The sequence below is a fragment of the Zonotrichia albicollis genome, chromosome 3 (assembly GCF_047830755.1).
Source record: "Zonotrichia albicollis isolate bZonAlb1 chromosome 3, bZonAlb1.hap1, whole genome shotgun sequence".
Taxonomy (NCBI): domain Eukaryota; kingdom Metazoa; phylum Chordata; class Aves; order Passeriformes; family Passerellidae; genus Zonotrichia; species Zonotrichia albicollis.
In genome coordinates, this window is record NC_133821.1 from 43,368,631 (window position 1) to 43,394,639 (window position 26,009).

The window sequence follows — 26,009 nt, forward strand, 5'->3', positions numbered from 1 at the left end:
CTGCACATACATTAAACAACATATAGTGACACTATGATGATGTCATGCTTGGTAATTAAAGATATGGGATGACTGTAGAAAATTATGATCTATGTTAATGATTTACACCTACATATGATTAACTACTTTTATGTTTTAGGATTATGAGGTGGTAGAAATGGTATACTGTGGATCAAGTCAAGATTCATCTCAATATTTTATTGCTTACTTTATGAAATGGTTTGTTTGAAGGGGAGAATTGCCATGATAGTTAAATCAGGTGGATGTATAAGGAGTGAAAAATAGTTATGAATATATAATCCACTAGGTTTGGCTTTGAATTTCTGAAAGTTAACCTAGAACTGTCAGACACCATTATTTCCACTTATATTAGTAAGCTTCAGGGCTAAACAGCTGAAGGTTCACTGTCTGTTTTATTGTTATATTTTTTAATCATCCAGCAAAATTTCATCTGAATTACAGTAGAATTTTTAATATACTAATTCTATATGAGTTTTTCACAACAGTATGCTTTGACCTATAGTGTTGAAATATTTTCAGAATTTGAAAATTAATTTAAGATTGATTCTTGCAGCAACAGTTTTCTTTAGCTAGGGGAACACGATTTGGTTTGAATCAATCTACATAAGGATGGATAAGAAGGTGTTAAATAGTACTCTTACATTGCAAAACTAATGTAGCCAGCTGCTTCTGACACCTTGTCCATATTAACAAGTCCTGGAGACTAGTGCAGTTGATGAAAAGTTTCAAATAGACTACTGCATGATAAATAAATTTATAAGAGTGAACCCATTAATAAAATAATGTAGCCATATTCTATTATTAATAATATAGGATATATTTTTATTGTACATACTGGATTTTTATTACATTTTTTAATGTCATGTATTTTGTCTATATACAGTTGCTTTTCAGGAGAAAGTTCCACAAGAGTTTGCTCTGTGGTTCGTCAAATTGCATCATTACAGTGTTCTTGGACTGTTTCAGGTGACAGCTTTGTCTAAGGATGTGGCTGTTCTGGAGGCCCAAATAGAGAGAATTACAAGAGAAAAGAATTCTCTAGCTAGCCAGTTAGAAGAATCACAGTGCCAGCTTGCATCTCATGAGATGGAGATGAATAAGGTAAGCACATTTATAAAGGAGCATTGAACTTGTTTTTCCTTATCATTGTGACCTGAGAGAAGAGAATTTTTACCTTGTCCATTTTCCTGTTTTCATAAGGAATGTGTGGTAACTGTAGACTTGATCTCAACATCCCAGAGGCAACTACAGCTATTCTAATTGCAGGAGTAAAAAAATAACTGTTTTCATTTCCAAGTCACCTTGTCATGCAGAAGCTAACGTTTCTATTTTGCAGCTTATGAGGGTCACTATTGAAAACACTATCCCCGTGTTTCAGTAAAGAACTGAGTTTGGTCTGAGAGAGACAGTAGAGACTTCAACAGTGTCCTTACTGCCACCTGTGGGACTTGCAGTGCCACAATAAAAGGAGCTATATCAAAACACTGATTTTCAAGTTCTTTCCTTTGGATTTTTATGTAGTATGTTGCTTAATTTAGTGTTATTGATAGTAGGGCTCTTACAGAGACATCTAGTTAAGAATTACAGCTTAACATGCATCTTGTGTAGATCATCACTCCTGGGTGCTTTCTTTTGCATGTTTCTCAATCAGTTAGAGCTTTAATGGAGGTCATAACATGAGAAAAAAAAAAAAAAATCAACTTATTACAGCCTCTTGAAATGTCTGTATTCCTTACCAATCATCCCAGGACTCATCCTACCTCCCCAGTTGTTAACTGCAAGGATTTGAGGAGCAATTTATTTTTCAGGCCTCTAGAGATTTCAGGAAAGGTTTTCAACAGTTCCTGTCTTCCCCTGCTGCCCTGGCTGATAGAAAGAGGCAAAAGTATTGCAGAAAATTCACAGCAAAAAGTCATCCCAACTTACTAGAAAATTTATTTAATTTTAACTGTAAGACAAATGAGTATATTAAAAATGTCAGAATGGTTTGATCTACCAATTTCTGGAACACTTTTGGTCTCTCAAGCTGGGTTCACAAATCACTAGCACCACTTACAGGGGTGAGGAGGTGGTGAAATAGGCAGTAGGTACAAATATTCATTGGTCTGAAAAGAACAATTTTGTACCCTACCAATTTGAAGTTACCTCTCCGGAGATGATACTGTGGTTCCAGTCCCTGCTTCAGTTCATGTTAATACAAAGTTGAACAGGTGGTCATCTTGCAGTAGTCTATTAATTTCACTGTCCTGAGAGATTGGAAAAGTTTATTTCTGTCCCTGTACTAAACTGAGAAGTCTTGAAAATCTTGGAGGAACCTCCCAAACACTGAGCTGACGGGACTGTGTGCATCACCCTGACATTTTCACTGGCCATGTGACATCTTTGCTTGTGAATCTGACTCCTTGTTTCCAGACTCAGTTTGCCATTATTAAAACCAGCAAATAACAACACTTTAGTTTTGAGTTTTATCCAAAATATTGTTTTTCTTCATGCACCAGAAGTCACGGAAAGAAAATATGGAGTGAGGTTCTATTTCCTTCATTCTTGAGGAGACTGAAAAATCCATTATTAGGACAGCACCATCTGCTGATTCTTCTGTGTTATTCCCTTTGTGCAGTGTGTGGAGGAGCTGAAAGCGAGGCTTGCTGAATTTTTTTAATTTCATTTGGAGGAAGTGACATGTTACATTTTGTTACATCCTTCAGATAAAGGAAGGGGGAGGTAGATATCCAGCAAGCTATGCAAGCTCTGCAGCTGCATCTCAAGATATTTTTTTTTACTTGCACATAATATTTTAGTGTTTAAAAAAATGCTTTAGAACTTTGCTGTTCTTCAGAGCATTTGCTGCTTTGGGTTATTTGAAATGGCTAAATTCACAAGTTGTCCTTTGAATTTATAAGTGATGCTACTTCTTGAAAGTTATGACAGTTGGTTTAGTTTTTTTCCTAGAGTGATTTCATTGCAGTATCCATATTTACATTTTCCCTACCTTTTTTTTAAGGAGAAAAAAAAAAGTGAAAATGAGAAGAGGTATAAGACTGAAAAACATAAATTAATTTGGATTGTAGAATATGTAAGAATGTTTTTGAGAAGCACAGAGGATTGTAGCAGCAAATTAAAAGGGTGTACATTTTAGGAGCACATTTTAAGTGCTGAGAGAATATAAGCAAGGCAGGAAAGTTGAGTGAGTTGGAAAGAAAGTTGACTAAGAGGAGCTATGAGTAAACACATTTGCATTCTCACTAAGGAATGTGCATGTATTTGGTTGGTTAATTAAGGTGAAATGAACAGGCACAAATTGGAGGTGATGGCACAGGGTAAGAACAAAAAGGGGACAGCTTAGATTGAAAACTGGAAGAATAACCCTGCACAGCAGTAAAGTTATGTGAAAGGGATTAGTGATCTTCTGGTTTTGTTATTTTTTTATTTTTTTCGCTTTCTCTTAACCCCTTCACATTTCCTCTGAAGTTGATTCCCAGATGGAAAGGGTTTAGGAGGTAATATAACAAACACTCCAACAGCAGAGAATAATTGTCCTGTGTAGAAGTGATTTCCTGAAATGTTGCTTTGATCCATTTCTTCTGGACCACGTATCCATTTAAATTAGATGGGTTTTTTTAAAGAATTGATCTTTGGTTTGCAGTAAATTTGTAATGCTCTGATCAAACTTTGAAAATTATTGTGTTAACATTTTAAACAATTTCTTTCTCAACAGTGTTAAATTGGCAAGTTAAAATACACCTTTAATTAGGAGTGTGATAGATGCTTTACTTCTAGGTTTTGGAAGTGTTGACATAGACTTTCTTGGGATTTTACAGAGAATGAGAGAAGAGTATAAAACCAGCAACTGTCATTTAACTGTAGAGATAGATGGATATTTCTAACATAAGCATTTATACTTAGCAAAATCTTGATCCAAATATATTTGAATCTAGAAGGTAGTGCATATGTCAAAGTTAATGGCTATATATAGAGTTCAGATCCACCTTTCTATGTAAAAAACATTTACCATTTGTAGACCTAAAATATCTGTAAATTAAAGATATGTTGCATTTCAATGACCTGTAGAGGGCACCAAAAGATCTAATTGCAAACCCTGGGCTATGGATTCTTCAAGCTAACAGATCATGTTGTCTGTGTAATCTAACAGGTGTGTGGAGAAATGCGCTATCAGTTGAATCAAACCAAAATGAAGAAGGATGAGGCAGAAAAGGAGCTCAGAGAGTACAGAACAAAAACTATAAGGGAGCTTGAAATTAAGGACCAGGTAAGAGATAATACTGCTATAACTTTGCAGTTATTAGTTGCCTAACTAGGGTTTTTTCAGAAGCTGGAATGATTCATTTTTCTAATAGTGGTCATTTATTACTGTTAAATGGTTTAAATTGATGGCAAAAAGCCAGCTTTTACTGCTAAATAAATACCTCTTGGTTATCTTAATCTTGTTTTCAGCCCTGGTATGTTCAGTTTTGCGCATCACTCATTCCATGATTTCATATAGAATTACTCTATCATATTATTCATACCAGCTACTTAAATTCTATGTAATGTATACATGTGTTTATACACTTTTTCTCACAAATAAATCCACACATAATTACCTATACATGCAGCCTAACAGAACATTAAAGGCTCTAAGCATAACCTAATGATGCCAAAAATGAAAATCATTTATCTTCCAATTTCTTTAAAGAGTCAGTGTTACTGAATGCTGGGATTCATAGGAAAGTTTAAAAAGACAAATCTAAAACAAAAGTAGCCTTGTAGAAAAAATAACAATAGAAAAAAAGTCCACTTGGCATTAACTGTTGCTTATCTAAAACTGGGATTTATATTAATATAAAAACCAGTATATGCCTTACAGGTAGTCTGTAAGAAAACATCCCATGCAGTAGGAAAGATTATTAGAGTAACCTGCAACATACTTGGCAAACAGCTTGAACAGGTGTAATCTGCATCTTTTGAAGTGCCCTTTTTCTTGAGGTTCTATCCATTTTTCTCTAGGACTTCAAAATTTGAGTATTCCTTCTTAAGTTTTGATTTACACTTAAGAGTCTTCTGAATACACAAATATATAAGATGCACATGAGGATGATTTTTTTAATATGCCTTTTTTTATTTAAGCAGCCTATCCAACACATTTTGAACCTTTCTTTTTCTTTTAAATAACTGAACAGATCATTCCCTGTATAAGAATATATGTAGGGGTAAAATGAAGTATTTAAAAAATTAAATTTTTAATGACCAATTCCTCAAAAGCTGCATGTAGGACAGTAAGTTTATTAACTTAATAGTACAAGCTTAGTCTGGAAGCAATATTAATTCAAGTTATAATGGAAATATATGTAAAATCCAAAGGAGGAGCTTATTAGGTGAAATAACCCTTCAACCATGTATAGAAAATGACACAGCGCAGAAGAAGAGAGGTCTTGAAGTGTTCTTTTTTTTCAAGGTTTGCTTTTTTTTCACTCCTGCATCCTTTAGGCCTAGGGACACTGAAAAACAAAAAACAGGCTTGTCGTCTGTGTCTTGACAGATATCACAGATAAAAGAGTTGGCATAATCTTGGCATACAAATAAAACAGGATGTGTTTAATAAGATACTTGAAGAAGTATCTTGGATTTTAAATCCTGTTCTCCAACTTGCTTGAGGATTGCCTTTTGAACAAATTACAAAATTTAACAAAATATTTTAACCTCATGTGATGACATGCTGGTATTTTAATCAGTCTGGAGCTGAATACACTGAAATGTGGTGATTTATAATTTGATATAAAGTGAAATTATGTGAGAGAGAGTTCCTATCAGCAAGAATTATTAGCCAATTAGATAAAGATTAGATATTCAGTAATTATGTTATTGTGGTGTTCAAATATAATTTTTGGTTCCTCAAAAAAAGGAAAACAAACAATTTTGTAATTCTCAGACTCAGTATTTAGCAGCTGTTTTATAGCTGTGGGTCCAGTAACCCAAAAAGTTCTGTATAAGTCCTAGGATTATTTAATGTGTTAAAGGCAGCCCAAGAACAGTGTTAGAGTGCCTTGTTCTGTTGTTGCCTGTTGGCTGAGGATTTTTAAATCAAATTTTAACAAATGTTAATAAGTTATTGCAAATTATTTTGTTTAAAGAAAATGAAAACAGTTCAATTGCATATATCTTTGTATTTAAAGAAAATCTGGAATGCTTCATCTTATGTGGCACTGAATAGCAAATATTAATTGTTCTTTGGTCTCTCAGCCATGACCTGACCTTCTGGCTAAGAGACAGAGCTGATACCTTCCTTGGCCACCATCTGTTCATAATAAATACATATTTATTTTTTTAAAGTAGAGGGACAATAATGTAGGAGTATTTTTATACTATTCTGTATTAAATGATGGATTTTTTTTCCCTTTTAAAAACAAGGGATCATGTTGTAGATTGCCTTTTAATATATTCAAAGCAAGTTTACTGTTTCTTGAGATATAATTGTATTATTAATTGTGCTGTGGATAAATTTCAGTTTTGAAGATATTTTTTAGTTTACATGGAGTGACTTTTAAAAAAGGATTACAGTTATTCAGGTGTGTCAGAATAGACAGAAAGCCCCACATGTACAATTTAGGATCACCAGATACATATATCTGCATGTCAAGTAAATACAGATTGGTATTTATCATATGATGGTATTTATAAATCTTATTCAAAATTGAGCTTATATCCTTTAGGAAGCCTAAAGAGAGTATATATCTTTGGTCTTCCTCCCTTTTACCCTAATATCTTTTTCCCTGTATTTATTGTTTGGTTAGGACTAACGCCCATGTGTCAATATCTGTAATAACTCTCTTATTAGCATTTTACATGAATATTTCTTAATAATTAAGAAGCAAAGAGCAATGTTACTATTTAAATTGAATAACTGTTTTGTAATATCATCCATCATGATCCTTATTAACATCAGGATTATGGAGGGAGGTGGGGGGAAAGACTTGTACCACACAGTTTCTCTGCACAAAACCCACATCTGTTCATCTGGCCCGATATGTTGTAAAGTAGCATAACCTACTGCCCTCTCTTTTTCTCTCTCAGCCAGCCCTCCCATTGTGGATGTAGCTGTGCTGAAATAACAGTGCATTACTAAATACTTTTACTGCTTAGGAACAAGCTTTATAGATTATATGAATATAATGCCTTCATGGCAGTAAACTGTGTCCACACTAGGGGTTGTACTAGCACAGCTATATCAGAGAAGAGTCACGCCCTAACCTAAATTGCTGTTATTAGAACAAAAATTGTGTGGCATATTTGACACAGCAGGGCTTCACTTTTATAATACTTTTTTTGTTAATTTGTAAGCACTGCATGGCATAATTTATGCATTTCTAACAGAAATCATACTTCTGACACACTATGAAATTGTTCCTCAGATTAACATCACTTGCTCTTTTCTGCTCTGCCTTATAAAAATAAAAATGAAGTTCATTTTTAATAATTTGCTTTCTGTTTGTCTCAAACAATTTATATTTGGCTTAAAATCTTGCAAGCTTCAGCATGTAGAAGTGAAAACAGTTTTTAATATTGGATTTTGCAGTCCAAGCCAATTTGGGCATCCTCCTTATTAGATAGTTCCTACCAGTAGCATGGCACCACTGGGAGTTGTGGTGTCCTTGCAGTAAAGTAATAGGACATGTTAAATTCAACTCCAGAAAATAACTGCAGCTCTTCAATTTTGTTTTATCAAGTTTTATGGAATCAGATAAATACTTTGTGTAGAAATAAATCCAAGCTAGTAATCTAAGCCTTTAAAAAGTCTTTATATTTGGGCAGATATAGTTTGAAGGAGGATTACAGAAATCTGTTGCCTATCTTCTAGGTGACAAAATTAAAAGCTCCAGAAACACAGTACTAAAACCCACAGATTTTTAAGAGTTGCCTGCATTGCAGTTCATAAGTCCAAATAAAAAGAAGTCAAGATTCACTGACATGCATAACCTTTACAAATAGGAAGAGCTACACACCAAAGTATTTTTGTCCAGTATGACAGAACCTAAATGATGTCTCTGTACATTATAGACTGACAATTTTGCAGACAAATAAAAATCTGGCAAAATTGCAGTCCAAAAGCACTTTGCCAAAGGGTATTTTGGGAATGTTTATCTCATTTGTCATAAATCCATGATTTATAGTAACCTAATTTAGATGTTATAAGAGGAGAGATTACTGACTCTGTCTTCATCAAAAATAGTTCAGGCCAAGAATTTGGGTATATATCCTGGAAATGCTTCAGAGTATCCAAAGCAAGACCAGTAACACCTTCTAAAGACCCTGGTTCACTGAAATGTCTTTTTACAAACAGATATTAAGCTTTCATGACTCAGGCTTTAAAATACTAGAGTTTTCAACAGCTGTGACATTCAGCATATCACCAGATGTTTGAAACTTGCAAGTTTTAATAACTGATGAAGATGAGTTAGGATTATGTGTTATGTGCATTCTTGTAACAGTCTGTATCTATATCTGATATTCTGGTTTCATATTAGTTATAAAGGTGCTCTGGAAATTCTGTTTTGAAAAGAAATTCTATTAAATCATCATTGTATACTTGAGTTATATTTGGCAGGGGAGAAAACGCTCAAAATTCAGAAGATGGCTTCAAACTCTTAGCATGAAATTTTCTCACCTGGTCTGACCTTGAGTATAATGGTCTTAAAAGTAGCAAACCCAAATTGCTTTTGGAAAAGAAAGCATTAAGGAAATGTGATAACCTTTACTGTGACTGAGCTCTTCCTAATTAATCATTTTGTGGTTTGGGCATTGAATGAAATAATTTGAAAATTAGTAAATAAGGAGTAAAATGGCAGTACTTTAAGCCTTGCAAATTTTCTGGCCTGCTCAGGAGGAACTTAATTCTTTTCTTTATAGCTGAACTTACTAGCTCATTTCAAGATTTCTGAGGAAGACATTGACCTACAATCTTGCAATATATATAAAATTATTATATGGCTGCTGCTGCTCTGCTATGGCATAACTTTCCTCTGTCAGCCATCCATTACTCAAGAATCAGTGGTATGAGCAGCCTTCAGTAAATCCTACCTATTTCCTTAAGAAAAATGCTTGGGACTAGGATTCCCAGTGGTAGACTTTTCTTTACTCACTTGTCTTCATTTTCTGTACAGGTCTACTTCCCCTAAGTATCTAGCCTGCTAAGAGGAATATCACAGGATCAGGATTTTATTGTACATAACACAGGATCAGGATTTTATGTTTCATAGGTGTAGTTTGGCCCATGTAACCTTGTTCTGTCATCCATGGTGATGTCACTCCACACTATATGGAAAGAGAAAATTGTTTATGCACATTAAAAATTATTCAAAGTAGGAAAAGAATTGCACATCTCTTGATATATTTGGTTTATATACTTAAATAAATACTTGGTTTCTTTTGTTTTTTTTTTTCTTCTTCTCTGACGAGAAAATATGGTTGCTTTATCAGTAGTCATTGTGTCAACAATCAGAAGGAAAAAAGTCCCTATCACTTGTCAGTTGTTATTGCATAGGTTTTCTTTTCAGCTATTCCTTTAATGCTGTCCAGGAAAGAAGAACCAATCTCACATCAGTAGTCTTAAATAGTGTCTGAAAGGATAAAAGGAACAGGTTTTGTCCTTTCCTGTTTTTCAATAATGAAGCAGGTGTAATCTCCCCCTTCCTTCTTTCTACACGCATCCTTCCTTTTCTGAATTTTTTTATCAGCAAGTGAACCATATATTTTGCACTGCCTCATTGTCCCCCATCTCCCACCTGTGCAATCCATTAACAAAAAAATCATCTTGTTCCACTGCAAACAAAAACACTTTCTTATCTCTGCTGGTGCCTGCTGAGCTAATCTGTAGTACAGCAATGTTCTCTGTTAAAATGTGACTGTAGTAATCTCTATGGGATTGGAAGTTTTGTTCCTGAAATAGTATTGCAGGTCAGATATTTTGGCAAATTAAAAGCAAATATTTTCATGGAAATGATGTGGTAAAATCCTTGTATAATATGTTTCAGCCATTCACTCTTGTCATTTCCCAGGGTATTTATCCACAGGGACCATGTTCCTCTTCAAGAGCTTGCACAAGAACAGACCTCAAAGATTATTTCTTAATTTAAAAATTGTGTGTGTGTACTCATTAATCTATACTTTGCAACACATTTTTCTTCTTTCCCCAGCTAACAACCACAGGTAACAAGTTTGCTTCAGTGAGATTTAAAGTGTGTTCCTTTAAACACATCTACCCTCCATGCTATTCCCATAAAGTTCCTCCAGCACCCCTGCTCTTCCTAGGAAACTGCAGGCTCATTCTCTGGTAATTCTCCTTTAGTTTGGAAGCAGAGAGTTTGTGGCTGATGGCCTTTGCTTAGGTGATGACTCTTGTCCTGAGGCTCTGCCATTTGGTGGAGCACACAAGGTGTGTGGTACTGCCACGTGCCATCACACTTTGCAGTACAAGGGGCAAAGGAACTACTTGTCTTTGAGGAATTCAACAGTCCTTGATCAGGTCAGGATAACAGCCATCTAAGAAATCACAGCCTGCTTTGCTTATCTAGGTAGGCTGTATCTTTCTTATCCCTCTGGTCTTTACAGATCAATTTATGTGAGCCAGCCATCCAGAAAAAAACTTTCCATGTGTGTTTCTTGGGGCTACTTCTCATGTTTCTGCTGAGGTTTCTTGCCCTTCCTGTCAGGAAAGGTTTTCAGATTCCTCTTTTAGGCTAAATGATTTGTAGAATTTGCAGTAGTTCTGTGTGTTTTTGTAAATTAGCCTCTTAGAAAGAGGTGGTCTTTGTGAACTCCTTTAAGCCCTGTGTACCTATTTGTATATCCTCACAGTTTATAATAAATCTATTTCCAGAATGGGGGTTTCCCCTTTGAAACCACATGTAGCTTTCACGAGTGCTTTGTATTCTCATTCAGATTTGAATGGGAAGCAGCAGTAATTCAAACAGAGTGCAAAAGGGAGCAAGCCATTGCTGGGATGTGGTGGGGGTTAACCTTGTGGTGGCCCTAACTCTTTTCCAAAGTTGGATAGTTCTCCAGGTGCAATATGCTATGTCAGATGGCCATGCCTGGGAGGTCTGAGGTTTAGAGACCACTCCGAACCTGGAGTTGCTTGATTGATATAAGGATTAGGATAGCAATGACTGCAAATGACCCCTGCTGCATATGGCCTGATGATAATCCAAGTAAAACACTTGAAATCTTTCTACAAAACTAGTCTTTTTTTTTTTTTTGAGCTTTTTTAAATTAAAAAAAAAAATCCAGTTAGGTCTGTCCCTGATTAATTAGTATATTATTAGGTATGGAAGGCAATATGGATGGAGGTCAGTGTGAAAATGTGCGAAAATTTCCTGTCAATGGTGCAGATAGTACTTAAATGTACATGCAAGGCCATACTGGAGGCACCTCTTTCAAAGACTTGGTCCTGAGTACTGTCACTGGTCTCTCTGCTTAGAAGGCTACTTTAGTAAATGAAGCTAAGTTTATGAGCATCATGGCCTGTTAAAGTGTATTAATTTGAAGTGTGCATATTTTTATAGATTGCCTTTTGTATTTTTATTTTATGTTTTTATTGATTGCCTTTTGGTGATGTACATTCAAATACCAGCCACCACCATGATTATATTTTTATTATTCTATATTTTTTCTTCTGTTTTTGGTTCTATTTTATGGCCCTTCAATCTTTTAGTAATGGTGGCAAATGAAGTATGAAACAAAAAAAAATTGTAGTGTAAATTCACAATAATATTTTACTCACCAGAATTATTTTACTGCAGAATTTCCTTTTCAGGTTATACTGTGTATTTTTTTACCTGATGAATGAACATACTGGGACAACAGTGAATGTCATAAATCACTTAAGAATTCATTAAGTTTTTGTCAATTTTTCATTTTGTTAAAAATCTTAAGTTGTTTTTTGCATTTTCTTTAGAGCACAAGTTTTTTATCACCACTTAATCATTCTCATTTGTTAAAAAATGTCTTTTCTGTCAGTTTGCTGTTATATAAAATTCTGTGAAAAACATCTGCCAGCTTGAAACTTAAAGTTGCATTTTTTGCATACAATGAAATCAGCATTTGTATGAAAAGAAAAATTATTTTAATCTTTAATTTGACTTGTTTTGAATGAAATTATTTCATTTAATCAGATTTTAGAGAGATAGAGATGTCTAGTTTATTAAAAAGTGCATTTTTGCAACATGATTAAGTATTGTTAGTTGAAGATAATGTCAGATAGGTTATGAAAAGGATATTTGAGGATTAATTCAGTGTTTGAGAAATCATCGTTTATGTTTTCCTGAAAGTTGCACTTGTCACTGAATGAGCATCTCTAGTGTGGTCTCCTAAAAATGCATTGTAAAAATCTAAAGATAATTTTAAATGCATCACAAACTAATGAATGAAAACTGGAACACTTAAATACTTTAAGAAAAGATACAAAAGGGTCCTATGTGATCCAAGAAAACTTAAAATATAGAAGATGGTTGGTGGCAATACTGAAAAAAGAATAATTCATTTAGAATAAAATTTTACTGCAGTAATACTTCACTAATGCTTCATTTTTGTTTTGTGTAACTGAGCTGAATATGGATGTAGGATGGTGTTAGTGTGTTTCAGCTTAAGGTGAGTATTGGTGTTTCTCTTACTGAGGTTTAGCCTGCCATCTTTCCATGGCAAAGTGCCTGTTGATATTCCTGGGAGTTTGGGCAACTGCAGAACAAGGCATTAAATAGTACTTTTGAAATTATGTGCAGAAGTAATAAGAACATTAAAGTTGCAGAGTTAAGCACCAGAAGTTGCCTGTTCTAACCTTAATGTAGTCTTGTTGTACGTATACATTATGATAATTCTGTTCCTTGTTATACTGAAAATCTGTTTCAGATTTTCTTAAATGCAAGATTGTCATCTGTCTTTTTGCAGTTCTGTGCTCCATCTCTTGTCTCTCACATACATTGAAAAGTTAAGTACCTTGAAGAAATAACTTTCTGATCATGTGGTAAAAAGCTGTATCACAGGTGATAGGCACTGAGGGATAAAATAACACTGCATGAGAAACAGAGCTGTCAGCAAAATGCTTTAGTTGGTGGCTTGTTTCTGTCCCCACAATTACACTGTGGCCTGGATAGCAGCTACAGAACTACTTACAGCTTCCTGATAGAAGAAATGGTAACTGAAGTAACACAAAAATTACTCTGAGTAAAAATTGGGGAAAAAAGCTGCTGATAAGGTTCCCTGCAAAAAAAGTGAAGAAGATTCATTGATGCTGTAATTTCTCTGTAGATTAAATCCCAATTGCATTTTTGATGACCTAATGATGGACTAGACTTGACATGTTTCAGAATTCAGGACAGACTGTGTTTGTGAGATAATTATTGTTAACAGGAGAGAGAAGAGGGTTGTTTTCTGTTATATTAACATGTCTCAGATTCTGAGGGTTCATGTTTCAAACAATTACCTGAGTTTTTAAACAGAATTATCCCATAGTGTTTAGAGTATGATCTGCTTCCAGCCTTATGTATTTTCACCACATAAATGTGGTGTGGTGTGTGGCTCCCACCAAATGATTTTGAATGAACATTTTTTTGTTGTTTCAAAAAGAATAATTTAGTTGATGAGCCTAAATATACCTGGATTGGCTGTTTCTGAATTGCTGTTAACATGCTTTATTGGGTAGCATTTTTCTGCCATCCCTTTCTCATGAGATTGCTGTTTCTGCCGTGGTCATTACCAGAATTCTAGAATATAGGTCATGCTGCAAGCACCTCCAAACATTGGTATTTTAAGATGTTTATGTATGTCTGTATATACCTAAACACATGCACAAACACATGTGTGCATGAGTGTAAAGGAGCTGATACTGGATTTTGGAATTACTGATTAAAGTAGCACAAGTAGAATTGTTCTTCAAGACACATTTTTATTTTCTTGATACTTCTAATAGAAATTATAAGACACCTGTGAATATTTAAAGATCCTGTCATGAAGTGACACTTCCCTATCTGAGAATTTCCCCCTACACTTTCAGGACAACTAAAATCTATGGATGTGTTCTTGAGTTCAGCCCTGAAGGTTCAACATCTGGCTGATGGAAACGAAACATTTTCACCAGAGGTTCTTGCACTTGGAATTTGCTTCCTTCTGTGGGTCTGTGTCAAAACCTGACTGAGCCTGTTTAACTCGAGGCAATGGTGTAAAGCCCATCTGTTCCTTGAAACTTTTCCCTGAAGGAGTGATCTAGAGTGTATTTATATTCCCAGCTGTGGTTGTGCTTTTTTTAAGTACTTAGCTGATGCTTTTGGACTAATCTCTGGTTTGGGTTTGTTTAAAGGTGTGCTGAATGGATGCTCTTTTAAAGCAGATTTTAGGAATGTTGCAGAATTTCCCTATCTTTAACTTGTGAAGACAGTGAAGAGTTCGTCCCTGTTTACTATGAATGGAGAAATAACATTTATGAACTGCAACTGTTAAGAAGAATAGAGGATCCACTGAGACTTCTATTTAAAATACACAAAAGTCTGAAAAGTGGAAATGCAAAGCATTTGTAACTGAATATCTCAGAGTACTGATTTTAAAATATTCTGTCAGTGTAACAGGTTGTTATATTTTTTAGAAAGGAAGAGTATTAACAATTTTGTAGATAGTTTTACTATCTTTACATTTGGACTTGGAATTGCCAATATAATTTGGTAGGAGGTGCATGTGATACAGTAAGGTGACATTTAAATTCTAATCAAAAGTTCCTTCATGAACCTTTGTTGAGTCTTCTTCAGGGGAAAAAAAGTGTACAGTTAAGTAAATGGCAAAATTTAAAAAACCCCAACACTATTGAAATGGTGTTGTTTTTCTGGATGAAGAGATTGATTGTATTTGTTTGATATCACAACTGTAAGTAGTTTAGATTAACACTTTTATGGGAGGAGAAGAGACAACCTTCTTATGAAGGTGCTTCAAATGTTTGTATTGGGGTGCAGTTATGTTCATTTGTTCTTTTAGGATGTTTGAATTAATAATTTCAATAATTAAAACGGATATTGCATCTTTTCCACATGAGGAAGCTATCACAAATAAGCTATGGTATGAGTTTAAAGTATAATAGCTATTCAGCATGAACTTCTTATGTGAACAATTTTATTCTGTACTACAAATGACCTTTCACAGTTTAGTTGACTGCAAAACATGCAAGTTCCCTCCAGCCCCAATGACAAATAAATATTTATGTAGGGAATTAGTGCAGAACAGTTACTACATGATAAAGCTACACTGTCAGCTTATTCTGTACTCTATTGGCCTTCTTAAAAGCATCCTTAGAACAAAGTATAGTATTGTGTTACAGATATATTCCTACAGGTACTTGTATGTTGTATATGGACTTGAAGGAGAATATGTTTCTCAGAATTTCTATGAAAAATGTTTAAACTGCTGGCAATATGACTGGAATAACGTAAATCTAGTACGTATCACTGGACTTGAAGATGCTGGTCATGCAAACTCCACTATGGTTATTTACAAATAAGTTAATGGACTCATCAACTTTAGTTACTATGTTGATTTATAAGGACTAATGATATTAATAAAATAATAGGATTAACAGCAGCTGGTATGTTGAGGGTTCAGATAGGACTTCTTTTCAATAATGGTAAAATCACAAAATTGCCTTTATTCTCTTGTGTAATATTAGGTGACAAAGCTAAATGCCCCCTTTTCACTGGTTATGTAATAGGCATTAAAAAAATAAAAATAAATTAACTATCAAGGAGCTATTCTATGTCAAGCAGCTTCTGAAGATGGCCACTGTTCTGCTGCCTTTCTGGCTCTCTAGCACAGGGAATTCAAACTACAAATATGGAGCCTGCACATGAGAAAAATGAAAAATATTTGAATGCCTGTAACTCTTAAGCTGCATGAACACATTAACATTGATTGTATACTAGAGAATTTAAATATGAAACACATTTTTACTTTTCATAAGAATGTAATTTCAAATACTTTATTTGCTTGTTTTGCAGTTTTTTTTCAAGTAATTACTTTTGTTCAAAAACAGAAGTGTGCATTATTTTCAGGTGCTTTGATAACTTTTGTCTTAAAATGTATGTCTATGCATTTCTTAAATACACTTTCTTTTGTTCTATAATTTTCTAAGAAAATAGAAAAACTGGGATTAGAGCTCAATGGGAACAAACAGCGTTTGGAACAAGCCCAGCAGGATGTGACAGAAGCCAGAGAGGAGTGCCTAAAACTGACAGAACTGCTGAGTAAATCTGAGCACCAACTGCACCTCACCAGGTACCCCTTATCCTATTACATGCTGTAGTACCAATTTCATTCTGCTAATTTTTTGCTACAGGCTTCCCCACAGTTGTTGTAGATACTTGCAGTCATTGCCTACACAGGCAGCCCTCAGTTGTGTTAGAAGTGGAGATTTAAATTAGTGACTTATTAACTACAAAGTGAGTTATGAACTAGAATTTATAAAAGTGAATTAGTAGTGTGTAGAAGAGGCAATGTTCAGCTCTGGTGGTGAGGGGGCATGGTTTTAGGCAGGAAGAAGAGCAAGGGAGGTTGCATCCACCCTTGTTTTCTGCTGTGTTTAGCAGGACAAATCTATTTGAAATGTTGTTTAAGACTGTAGCGTAGAGCAGCACCTTTAAGCATAGGAGTTCTCAGATGAATAACCTGAAATTTCTTCAGCAGAATGACCAGGAATATGTATATAAATATATAAATGCACATAATTTTTCTGTATGAGGTAAGCTCAAGTATGTGAGGAGGGTGTTTCAGTCTCTTGCTCAGTGAAGACACAGTACAATGCAATGTGTAATGAAAGACTTCCCCTGAGCCTATTCTATCCTTGGGTATATTTCCCAATGTCTTTTGCTGCACTATTCATTACATGTTTCTAGAAAACTCCAGAAGGCTGACATGCCAATTATTCATTGCAACTTGAGTTTGGGTAACTGCAGAACTTTTTTCCTTTTGCCTTGGAAAATGCTATTGTCCAACTGTTTGCAGGCTTTTGGTTGTGTGTGTGGGTTTTTTGTTCCATTGCCCTGCTCCCCCCAGGAATGAACATCCATAAACAAATCTGGCAGCTTTCACTCAGTACGTAAGGGAAAAAGTTAAGTTAGTTTAAATTTTTCATAGGGGGGAAAAAAAAAGCTTAGATTTTTATCACTTAACAGAAGTCTGTGTGTTTATCCAAGTCTTGTACTTTTTGGGCTTTGTGAGAATTCTGCCATTGAGTAAATGGAAATAAAATAGAGCCTTGTCTAAACTATTAAATTCAATGAATCATTTTTTTATTCAGCTAAATTTCTGTGTAATTCAGAGCACGGTTGTTTAACAGATGGAAGAAAGTACCACTCTAACAGCCTGTATTTAGAGAAAAAAATATGCTAGAGGTTAATGAACTTGAAAAAAGTTTTGGGTGAGTTGTTAAGATATCTAAAGTTTGGATTTAGCAGAACTTTATTAATAATGATTTGTTGTGATAGCTAACCAAATGGCTTTACCACGCTCCTTTTAGCAAAGGCTGATTATATGCAATAAAGCTCTGGATATCTTGGAGGAAATCTGACTAGCAAATCTATAATTTAAATTTTTTTTTTTGGTGAAAATACTCAAAATGTAAAAATGAGAACTATTGCCTGCTTTTACACAGCAAAGTAATTAAAGCTGGATACCTCACATAGAGATGATTTAGGTAGCTTTTTGATGTACAGTCTCTGACTCGGAAAGTTTCTGGGGTGCAAATCATTAGAGGCTGGGAACAGTGTTTTGGGCAAGTAATGCTCTGTGCTGGCCCTGTTCTCTTACAATTCCACAGATGCACGCTTTTTGAGACAGATGCTGAACTGCCATGGCTCCTTTGACCTAGTGCAGACACTCTTCTGCAAGGTCCTGATCTCCTTGGAGTTTTATTGGTTGGTTGGGTTTGGTTTTTTTTTTTTGTGGTTTTGGGGGATTTGGTTGGTTGGTTGGGTTTTATTTTTTTTGGGTTGAGTTGGGGTTTTTTTTTTTTGTATTACTGTGTGTTCGTGTTTGGCATCTCCTTACAAGAATTGAAATGTTTTCTATGCTGATGTGTATTTATTGGAAAAATTAATATGATGAGGCATGGAAAATAGGTTCAATTTTTTTTTTTCTTGACATTCCCCAAATTCTGCAACACTGTGCACATTTTTTTTTCTCTGTACACTTGGAGTATCTGTCTGCTTTCAAAAAATGCATTAGGTGATGCTGCTTGAAGAAGAAGGGGGAAAAAGAGATGAGTAATTCAATGCTCCTGATCTGTTACCTGTTTACCCCTTGAACTTAAATCCATAGGGCAGGGTTTGAAGTGTTCTCATAGTGTCACCTGTTTTCCCTGCCTTGCAGAGGGAAACATCCCCTACTGAAATGACACTTGTCCTTAGCCTGTACTGTTTCTTCCTCTCAGCTCACCTTCTGGCAGAACAGGTTTTCTGTGCTAGTGAAGGTACAAAAGTTACATGTCTCTAGGGGCATTAGTTTTGCGTTTTGAACTCAGTATGTTTTTCATGGATTGGTACATCCACAGTTGTTGCATGTAAATTATATTCACTTACTGTTTGCCTTCTTTCATTTATTCCCTTCACCTCAAATGGCAACTGTGTCAGTGAAAATACTTGAAGGGTAGGGGTAATAGCAATCCTATGGGGGTTGGAGACTCATTCACTGTGGTGCTTGCCAAGGAAAACAGATTTTAAGCTCTAGAGTCCTGCCTGTGGGAGGTTGCTGCAGAAATTGCACTGATTTAGTGCATCTCTAGGGTATTCTGGCCTTGGCCTCGTCTTGCTGATTCTCTTCTTTTCAGGAGAGGACCAGCTGGTTCACTCCAAGTCTTCTCACAACGCTGGAGTTGAGGGAGGCCTGTACTGCTGTTACACCATTGTGGATAGTCTTTCTGTTGCCTTGCATGACCTGTCTGTGCTGTTCTGGCAGAACTAAGAGGTAGCTGAGAAGATACAGAAAGAATTCTTTGTTTTGTATGAATTATTGCATTACTAAGGAGAAAAGTGGATCACTAATCCACTGATTCTAAGTTTCAATATTGTAAATAAATATGATTATAAATTAATACAAAAACTTTGGATTTTAATGTATAAAAATGAGATAAATGTATATGAAAGGAATTAATGAGAAAAAAACATGCAGTCTGTGTCATAATGAGAAAAGAAAGTACTCTGCAGAACAGCACTCTTCTCCAGGAGTCCCACTTCTTTGCTGTATCCTAGTTTTCAGACACTGTTGATTGATTACCAACTAAACAGCTTCTAAGTTAACAAAATGTACTTGTTAAAAAGGAAGAAAAAAAGGTTACAATTAGCTATTCTAAACCATTGCCACGGAGTTTAAAATTGCCTTTTCCTGTCACCTTTCTTCCTGGAGCAATATGTTGCTTAGAAATACTTGCTATTAACATGCACTTTCTGCTATTGAATCTAGTTAGTAATTCTAATTTGTCTGTCTTCAAAAGACAGGGGAAATGCAGAACTTCTACTGTGCAGTTTTGCTTGTCAGTCATGTAACTTTGCAAATGTCACTATGCTATGAGACTGACCATGATTGTTTAAAGTTTTCTTGAGGTTTTCTTTTGCCCTAGTGTCAGCTTTGAGGTTACTGTAGTAGGAGATTCTTACAAAATTAGTTCTTAAGTCAAATTGCTCTTACTTTGGCAAGGTTAGGTCTTGCTAATTAAGCTTACCTGAAGCCCTTCTTCAAAGGGTAGAAAACATAAAGGTCTATTGTTCTTAGTTAACGAGAAAATAGTCATGAAAAATCATGTCAATATGCTCATTGAAAAGATCATATAAAAGATGCAAGATGTTAACAACTTGTCCGGATCTTAGTGTGCCATCTAATGTAAAAAATATTTTTCACTATTCTTGTGTAACAGAATCGTCATTAAAAAACATTCCTCTTTTTCATTCAAACCAGATCTGGAGGTATTATTTGTTTCAGTTGCAGTCAGTAGTAGTTCCTGTTCACATACACCAAACAAGTTAAATAAATCCTAAGAAGTGAGGGAATCACCAAATTTCAAAACTGCAATTTTATTATATCATCATGTATTTTCTCAGGGATGAAGAGATATATATGTAGACAGACAGACAGATAGATAGATAGATGGCTCAAAATATTTTTGACTGAAATGTCATTTGAAATTTGATAGGAAATAGAATTGACTAGGATAGAAGCAGATTTAGTTTAGTTTAAAATGTATTATTCTTGTTTGCTTATAGGAAACACTAAGAACTTCTTAAGGTCAGCTTGTTGGTAGGGCAAAATTACTAAATGAACATGTGCTTTCACGTTCAGGTGAGCCACCAAGCTGCCCTAAATCCCCTCTTGAGGGACTGAAGTTTATATTACAGTGAGTCAGTGGGTATTGTTTTGCTTGATTATTGTTTTTCCCCCATTATGTGATATTTCTTCCCTGTTTTTGACAGTGATATGATTTCTAGAAAGCAGCATATCTAATATCAACTGGGTTTTAGCAGTGCCATAGTCATCCTACTGTGCATGGGTGCTTCTTGCTAGTGTCAGTGATTCCATTAAGACTAATTTCTATTACATGTACAATAAGTAAAGCATATACTCTCCCAGATTAATGTGGCATTATTTAATCTGAAGCTCTGGTGTTGAGCTGTATGTCATCACCAGTGTTTCTTGTTAGAACTAGGGAGTTGCACAATACTTAGTATTTATTGTGGGTTTTTTTTCTAGTAGTATCTCTTAGTTAGCAACATGCTTAATACCATGCCTTTTCCAACAATTCTAGCATCTCAAGAGTCCATCATTTATGCTGGGAAGAAGTTTTGGAGAAACGTTGTTACTAATATTAAATGACTGAGATATGCTCGATCTACTCAGACTGACTAACTGATGAAAGTAGCAACAGCACTAGAATTGGGGGTGTGGGGGGAGGAAGCAGAAATATGGTGTAACCAGTCATTGATTTCTAATTTTTTGAAAAAAAAATCAATATGCAAAAGCATTATTTTAAAAAGCAGGGATGAGTAATAACATGAAACAACTCTAACTAAACTTTTTAGATTCTGTTTTGTATGTTTATTTTTCATTAAATGTAGGGATGGTTACAACTATGTTGTTGTGATTCAGTCAACATTTATTTCTATCTGGTTTTCATATACAAAGGCATCAGGATGCCAGAAAATAAACTGTTAACGGAGAATTAACTTCTTTGGCACGCTTTCATACTTATCTTCCAAATTAAAGAAAATGAAATGGGCAGAAGCAGAGTGTAGATTACCTCCTTTTTGTCAAAAATGGTGGGAATTTGAAAATTAATAATAAAAAAGGGAACAGATGCAGTAACATGCCAGAGGGAGATTAATGTGGAGAGTAAAATCTGTGAGCAACAAAACTGAAGCAAACTGAATCAGTGGGAGGTGGTTGTACAATCAAAATCAGGATAAAAGAGAAATTACAAACAACCCTGCACTTGTCAAAGTAGTAGTAATGAAATCCTGACTCTGCCAGCAGCGAGAACCTGTGTTAGCACTTTGGGGTAAGGCCGGGAGCCGGGTGCCAGGTAGGAGGGCAGCGCGAGGCTGCTGGGCGGCAGCCATCGCGTGTGGAACAGATGGCGGGGAAAGCTGGCCGGGGAGGGGCTCCTTCGCACAGCTAATCAGACAGTAACGGATAGGGCAGCTGGGAGGACTGACCACCGCCAGGCGAGCGGCGGGGTAGCCGCAGCCGTGCGCGATGTGTGCAGTGGTGTGCCCGCCGGCCGCACGCCAGACCTTCCAAGGTCTTTGCAGTGCCCAAGTTGGGAGGCGGGCGGGGACGGGCCCGGGCCCGCGCCGGCACCGCGGCCCTCGGCGGCCTCCGCGGCGTCGAGCGCGTCCCGCCGGCGGCATCGCGCCCCCTCCTTGCTCAGGAACGCGGAGCTTTGCTCTCGGCCCTGCCCTGTGCCGAACTTGCGTGGTTTCGTGCCTTGCCGTAGCGGTACGGAGAGCGGGGAATGTGGCGAGGGACAGAAATGCGAAAGCACGTGGGTCCGGGGCCTGATCCGGGAAAGCGATAAGGAAACTTTGCTCCCGTGGAAAGGCGGGAGAGCCGTAGGTCGGCACCTTCCCACAGGGCTGGGCCCCTCCAATGAATGGAACCCGTTTTCTGATGTTTTATTTTCGCTCGGAGGAGGCACTTCCCTGCTCCTAAATGAGAGCTTGAGAGGGATGAATGGAGGTCCGAGCCTTCTGATCCTGAGTCACATGAATAATTTGACTCACGTAAAAAGTAAACATCAATAGGGTTTCTTGTGCAAGTAAGAGGTAGTCATGTGTGAGAGGATTACGAGGTCATGCCCGGTGTTGTTGACTGTCAGCTTGAAAGAGAAATGAAAACAAAATTTTATCAAGGAAAAGGGGGAAATAAAATCATTACCTGTTACTACCTGTGTTTGTTTGATCAGGATATGTGTTACTTTTTTAGACAATTTTAACCAAAAAACCAAAGTGTCCTGCACCTGCTTTTTGAACTTGTGTGTATCCTGTCTGCAGAAGGTTTATAGTTTGACTCAATTATCCATTTTGAGCAGGGAAGGGAGGAAACATTACAGGGATTTGAAATAGGTAGTATAACATAGCCATATGCTATTTATGCAGCAGTTTCTGCAATAAATCTAATTTGGTGCTGTCAAAAAAAATTAGACTTATTTGCTATAGCAGCACATTAGTAAATGATTGTGGTAGCTTTGAAAGTTGTCATTCACTCTGCTTTACTTGCAACTGAATCTTGTAGAGCCTTTTTTTTGTTCCCCCTTCCTTTTCCCCTGAGCAATTCTGTGAAAATCTGAGTTCTTTGTCCTGCAGCTGTAGAAACTGCAAATATTTTCACTACTGAAAAGAAGGGCTTGCTTTAAGGGAATTGAAGAAGGAGGTGGAAGAAAGAATAGCCTCTATTGTTAACAATCATATTAATGCATATGTGGAAAAATCAATAAAGTGGGGGATAAAATTTTCCCTTGCCTACAGGTTTTCATAGTGCAGCTGAAATTGTTTATCTGATTATACAGCATGTAGATAAATTAGCTGTTCTGCGTTATTATAGAAGGTAAAATATTTTACCTGCCACGATAAGACCATATGCTGCTTTATGAAGACTGATACTGAGTGATTTGAAATAAATTGGTTCTGTCGTCTTCTGGCAGGGCGTTGTAAAATTTTCTAAGCTGATACACTTTGTGTCAAGATAACACACAATTATTTAAATATCATTCTATTTAATATTTTAAACATATTTAAGTGATTGTACAAGCATGTAAAGGCCATTGATAAATTTTATAAGGGAAGGAAAGGAAATGTAAGTGAAGGAGTAAAGAACAAATACAAAATCATATGTTAATTTTCAACATTAAGTGTTTATAAATTACTATTAATTTTAAATTAGTTTTAACATGGTTTACAATTGTATTTATTGTCCTACAATAAATGTTTCTTAAGCAAAAAACAATAATACATGTACAGATTTTAGTATTGGATTCATCTAAATTTTTTTTCACGGCATTTAAACTGCAACTGGTCACATCAATGATCACATCAGGTTGTTGAGGCAGCCAAATTGCTACTGCATGTAGAGTGTGGTTCAGGAGCAGTGACAATACTTAAAGTGCTTTGGAGCGAGTGTGAATTCAGATGAAACACTGAAGAGACTAACTGCTGCAGAAAACAAACATCTTTATAAGGTCTTTGTTTTGAGCAGTTATTATTCAGCACTAACAGTAATAAGTTTATGAGTGTGTATCAAATATTTACTTTGGTCTCATTCAAATTAGGTATTTTATTTGTGTGACTAATGACAACAGGATAATGATTTATTTTTTTTGAACCAAAGAAGTCTTTCAGATACATGTATTCAAGGCTGCTGGATTTTTTGCTGAATTTGCTACTGGAAAAAATGGTTCTGATTTTTATAATTATTTCTGACTTGTTCTAAAGCTTTTCTCTCAAGTACATAGAAAGCTTGTTTTTACAATAAGCTAAAATGTACTTTTTCTGTCAGCATTTGGTATTTGTGAGCTTCAACAATTTTAAAAGCTGTCTGGTGCTTTCAGAAGTATATTCAGAGTTGTTTATTTTGTGCAATCACAGCGGTTGATTTGTGGGTATTTTTCCTTTACTGTGTAAAATTCTCCTCCTGAAGTTCTTGCCTAGAAAAAAAATTCAACAGAGAACCCAAAAGGTCATCAGCTGGAGACTTTATCCAGCTTCACATTGAAGAGCATCAGCCTGTAGGTTGTCATTGCTGGGGAAAGTAGCTGGTGGATGGAAGGAGGAAGAAAAAGGAGTGACCTGAGCACGGCAGCCTTGGCCGCCCAGCTGCTCTCCTTGCTCAGCCCTCGTGCCGTGCTTGGGCGGGAGAGGCTGAGCTGGACGTGCCCGTCCTGAGCGAGCAGATGAGCTGCTGCCGGCTGCCTGACAGGGCTCAGCTCCTCGCCCTGGCTGAGCTGGCAGCATGGCAAGGTCAATGGTGTGCAGCTCTTGGTCGCCCCAAGATTTGGTGGTTTGCATGTTAAAGTATAGTTTTGTAGAAATAGGAGCAACTTTTCGCGATTAGCTTCTCCCTGTTGGTCAGTTGGCTTCTACGGGACTTAAATCACAGAGGAATTAAAGTGTCTCTGTAGTCAGGTGGGACACTGCTGCATCCTCTTTTTATACCAGGGTTCCTCTTCTATTTCCAGTGCATTTGTTCACCGGTATCTGGTTTCCTATGGAAGAAGACCATGGCATAAGAAATTACTTCCTTGCAAATGCAGGGACTAATCCCCATAAAAGTGATATGTCAGGATTAAGATTTTATTCAGCTAAACTTAGGCAGTATTTGTCAATGCAATTTTCATTGAAGTCAAATTCAGACCTAATGTAAGTACAAATGCAATTCTGCTAATGAGATTGGATTACCTCCTGGATTTGATCCAGAAAACTTTACTTTAAATTCATTTTTGGTAAAGAGGTAGAAAAATGGGTGGTTTATTGTAATTGTGTACAAAACTTCAAATATTTATTTTTTAGTATTGTATTTATCTTGTGAAGGATTATCTTTTTTTTGAAGGATACCAAGGTGTGCTGTGAAATTGAAGGTATTTCTTGTTTTAGAAGAATGAGACTGTCAAGGAGGTTAGTTAATAATTTAGGAATTTTTGCTTATTAGAGTCTATTCCTGAAAAGAAATATGGACACAGGAATTACTAAAAATAATGTATCCTGTAAACAATAAGAATTTAGTTTCAGCCTGTCTTTACAATTTGCCTCAATGTGGAAGACAGTATTCTAACAAAGAGTTGCATATATGTGTTCTACAAGGCTTGAAAACAAGAAAAGAATATTAAGGATTTTTTTCTTTAAATAGTGTTGCATTTGAAACATCAGTAGGTAAAGAAAAAAAAAAGCTGCAGATTAAATAATTTTAAATGAGTGCTCTTGACCACTTTAAGGTTTTACTGTAAACTTACTGATTCAACTGTTCACATTTTCTCTTTATATTTTTAGTCAATATCTCTGTTACATAGAGTCAGAGTCAAGCCTTCATTTATTATTTTATTTATAATATTTTTATTAGCCTTTTCCACTTCTTCACATAGCTCTGCAAAGTCTTTCTCAGATTGTGCTAGCCCTTGCAAGAAGGAGCAAATAAATGTATTTGAGGAAAAACACGTTAGCTGTTGGAGTTAACAAATAATGATTAAAAGCTATTCTTTTGCTTCTTACTATTTCTCCTATACCCCAAACTGATATTCACAAATACAGGACTGTAAAGAACTTCATCTGCTGCTGGTTAGCAGAAGTGGATTTAAATCTACACCGACAGTTCATTTGACAATGACCTTGAGGGGCTTTGCTTCTTGAAGAAGAAAGCAGAAGCTTGCGGTAAACAAAGTTCACTTCTGACAGATGGATTGAATGACAGAAAGGTTGCGAGTGCCAGAATAG

The 26,009-nt window shown here is 36.0% G+C and overlaps 1 protein-coding gene across 6 annotated transcripts in view; it reads left to right on the plus strand.

Annotated features, from left to right (window-relative positions):
- Positions 1 to 26,009, plus strand: part of SDCCAG8 (SHH signaling and ciliogenesis regulator SDCCAG8) — a 106,574-nt gene that overhangs the window by 23,537 nt on the left and 57,028 nt on the right. For all 6 annotated transcript variants that reach the window (XR_001332890.3, XM_026795117.2, XM_014268954.3 and 3 more), the window contains 3 exons: positions 988 to 1,122; positions 4,172 to 4,288; positions 16,178 to 16,320. Coding sequence is in view for 5 of the 6 variants with exons in the window: in XM_026795117.2 (XP_026650918.2) it covers positions 988 to 1,122; positions 4,172 to 4,288; positions 16,178 to 16,320 (395 nt within the window). In the remaining variant the exon portion in view is untranslated. The remainder of the gene's footprint in view (positions 1 to 987; positions 1,123 to 4,171; positions 4,289 to 16,177; positions 16,321 to 26,009) is intronic.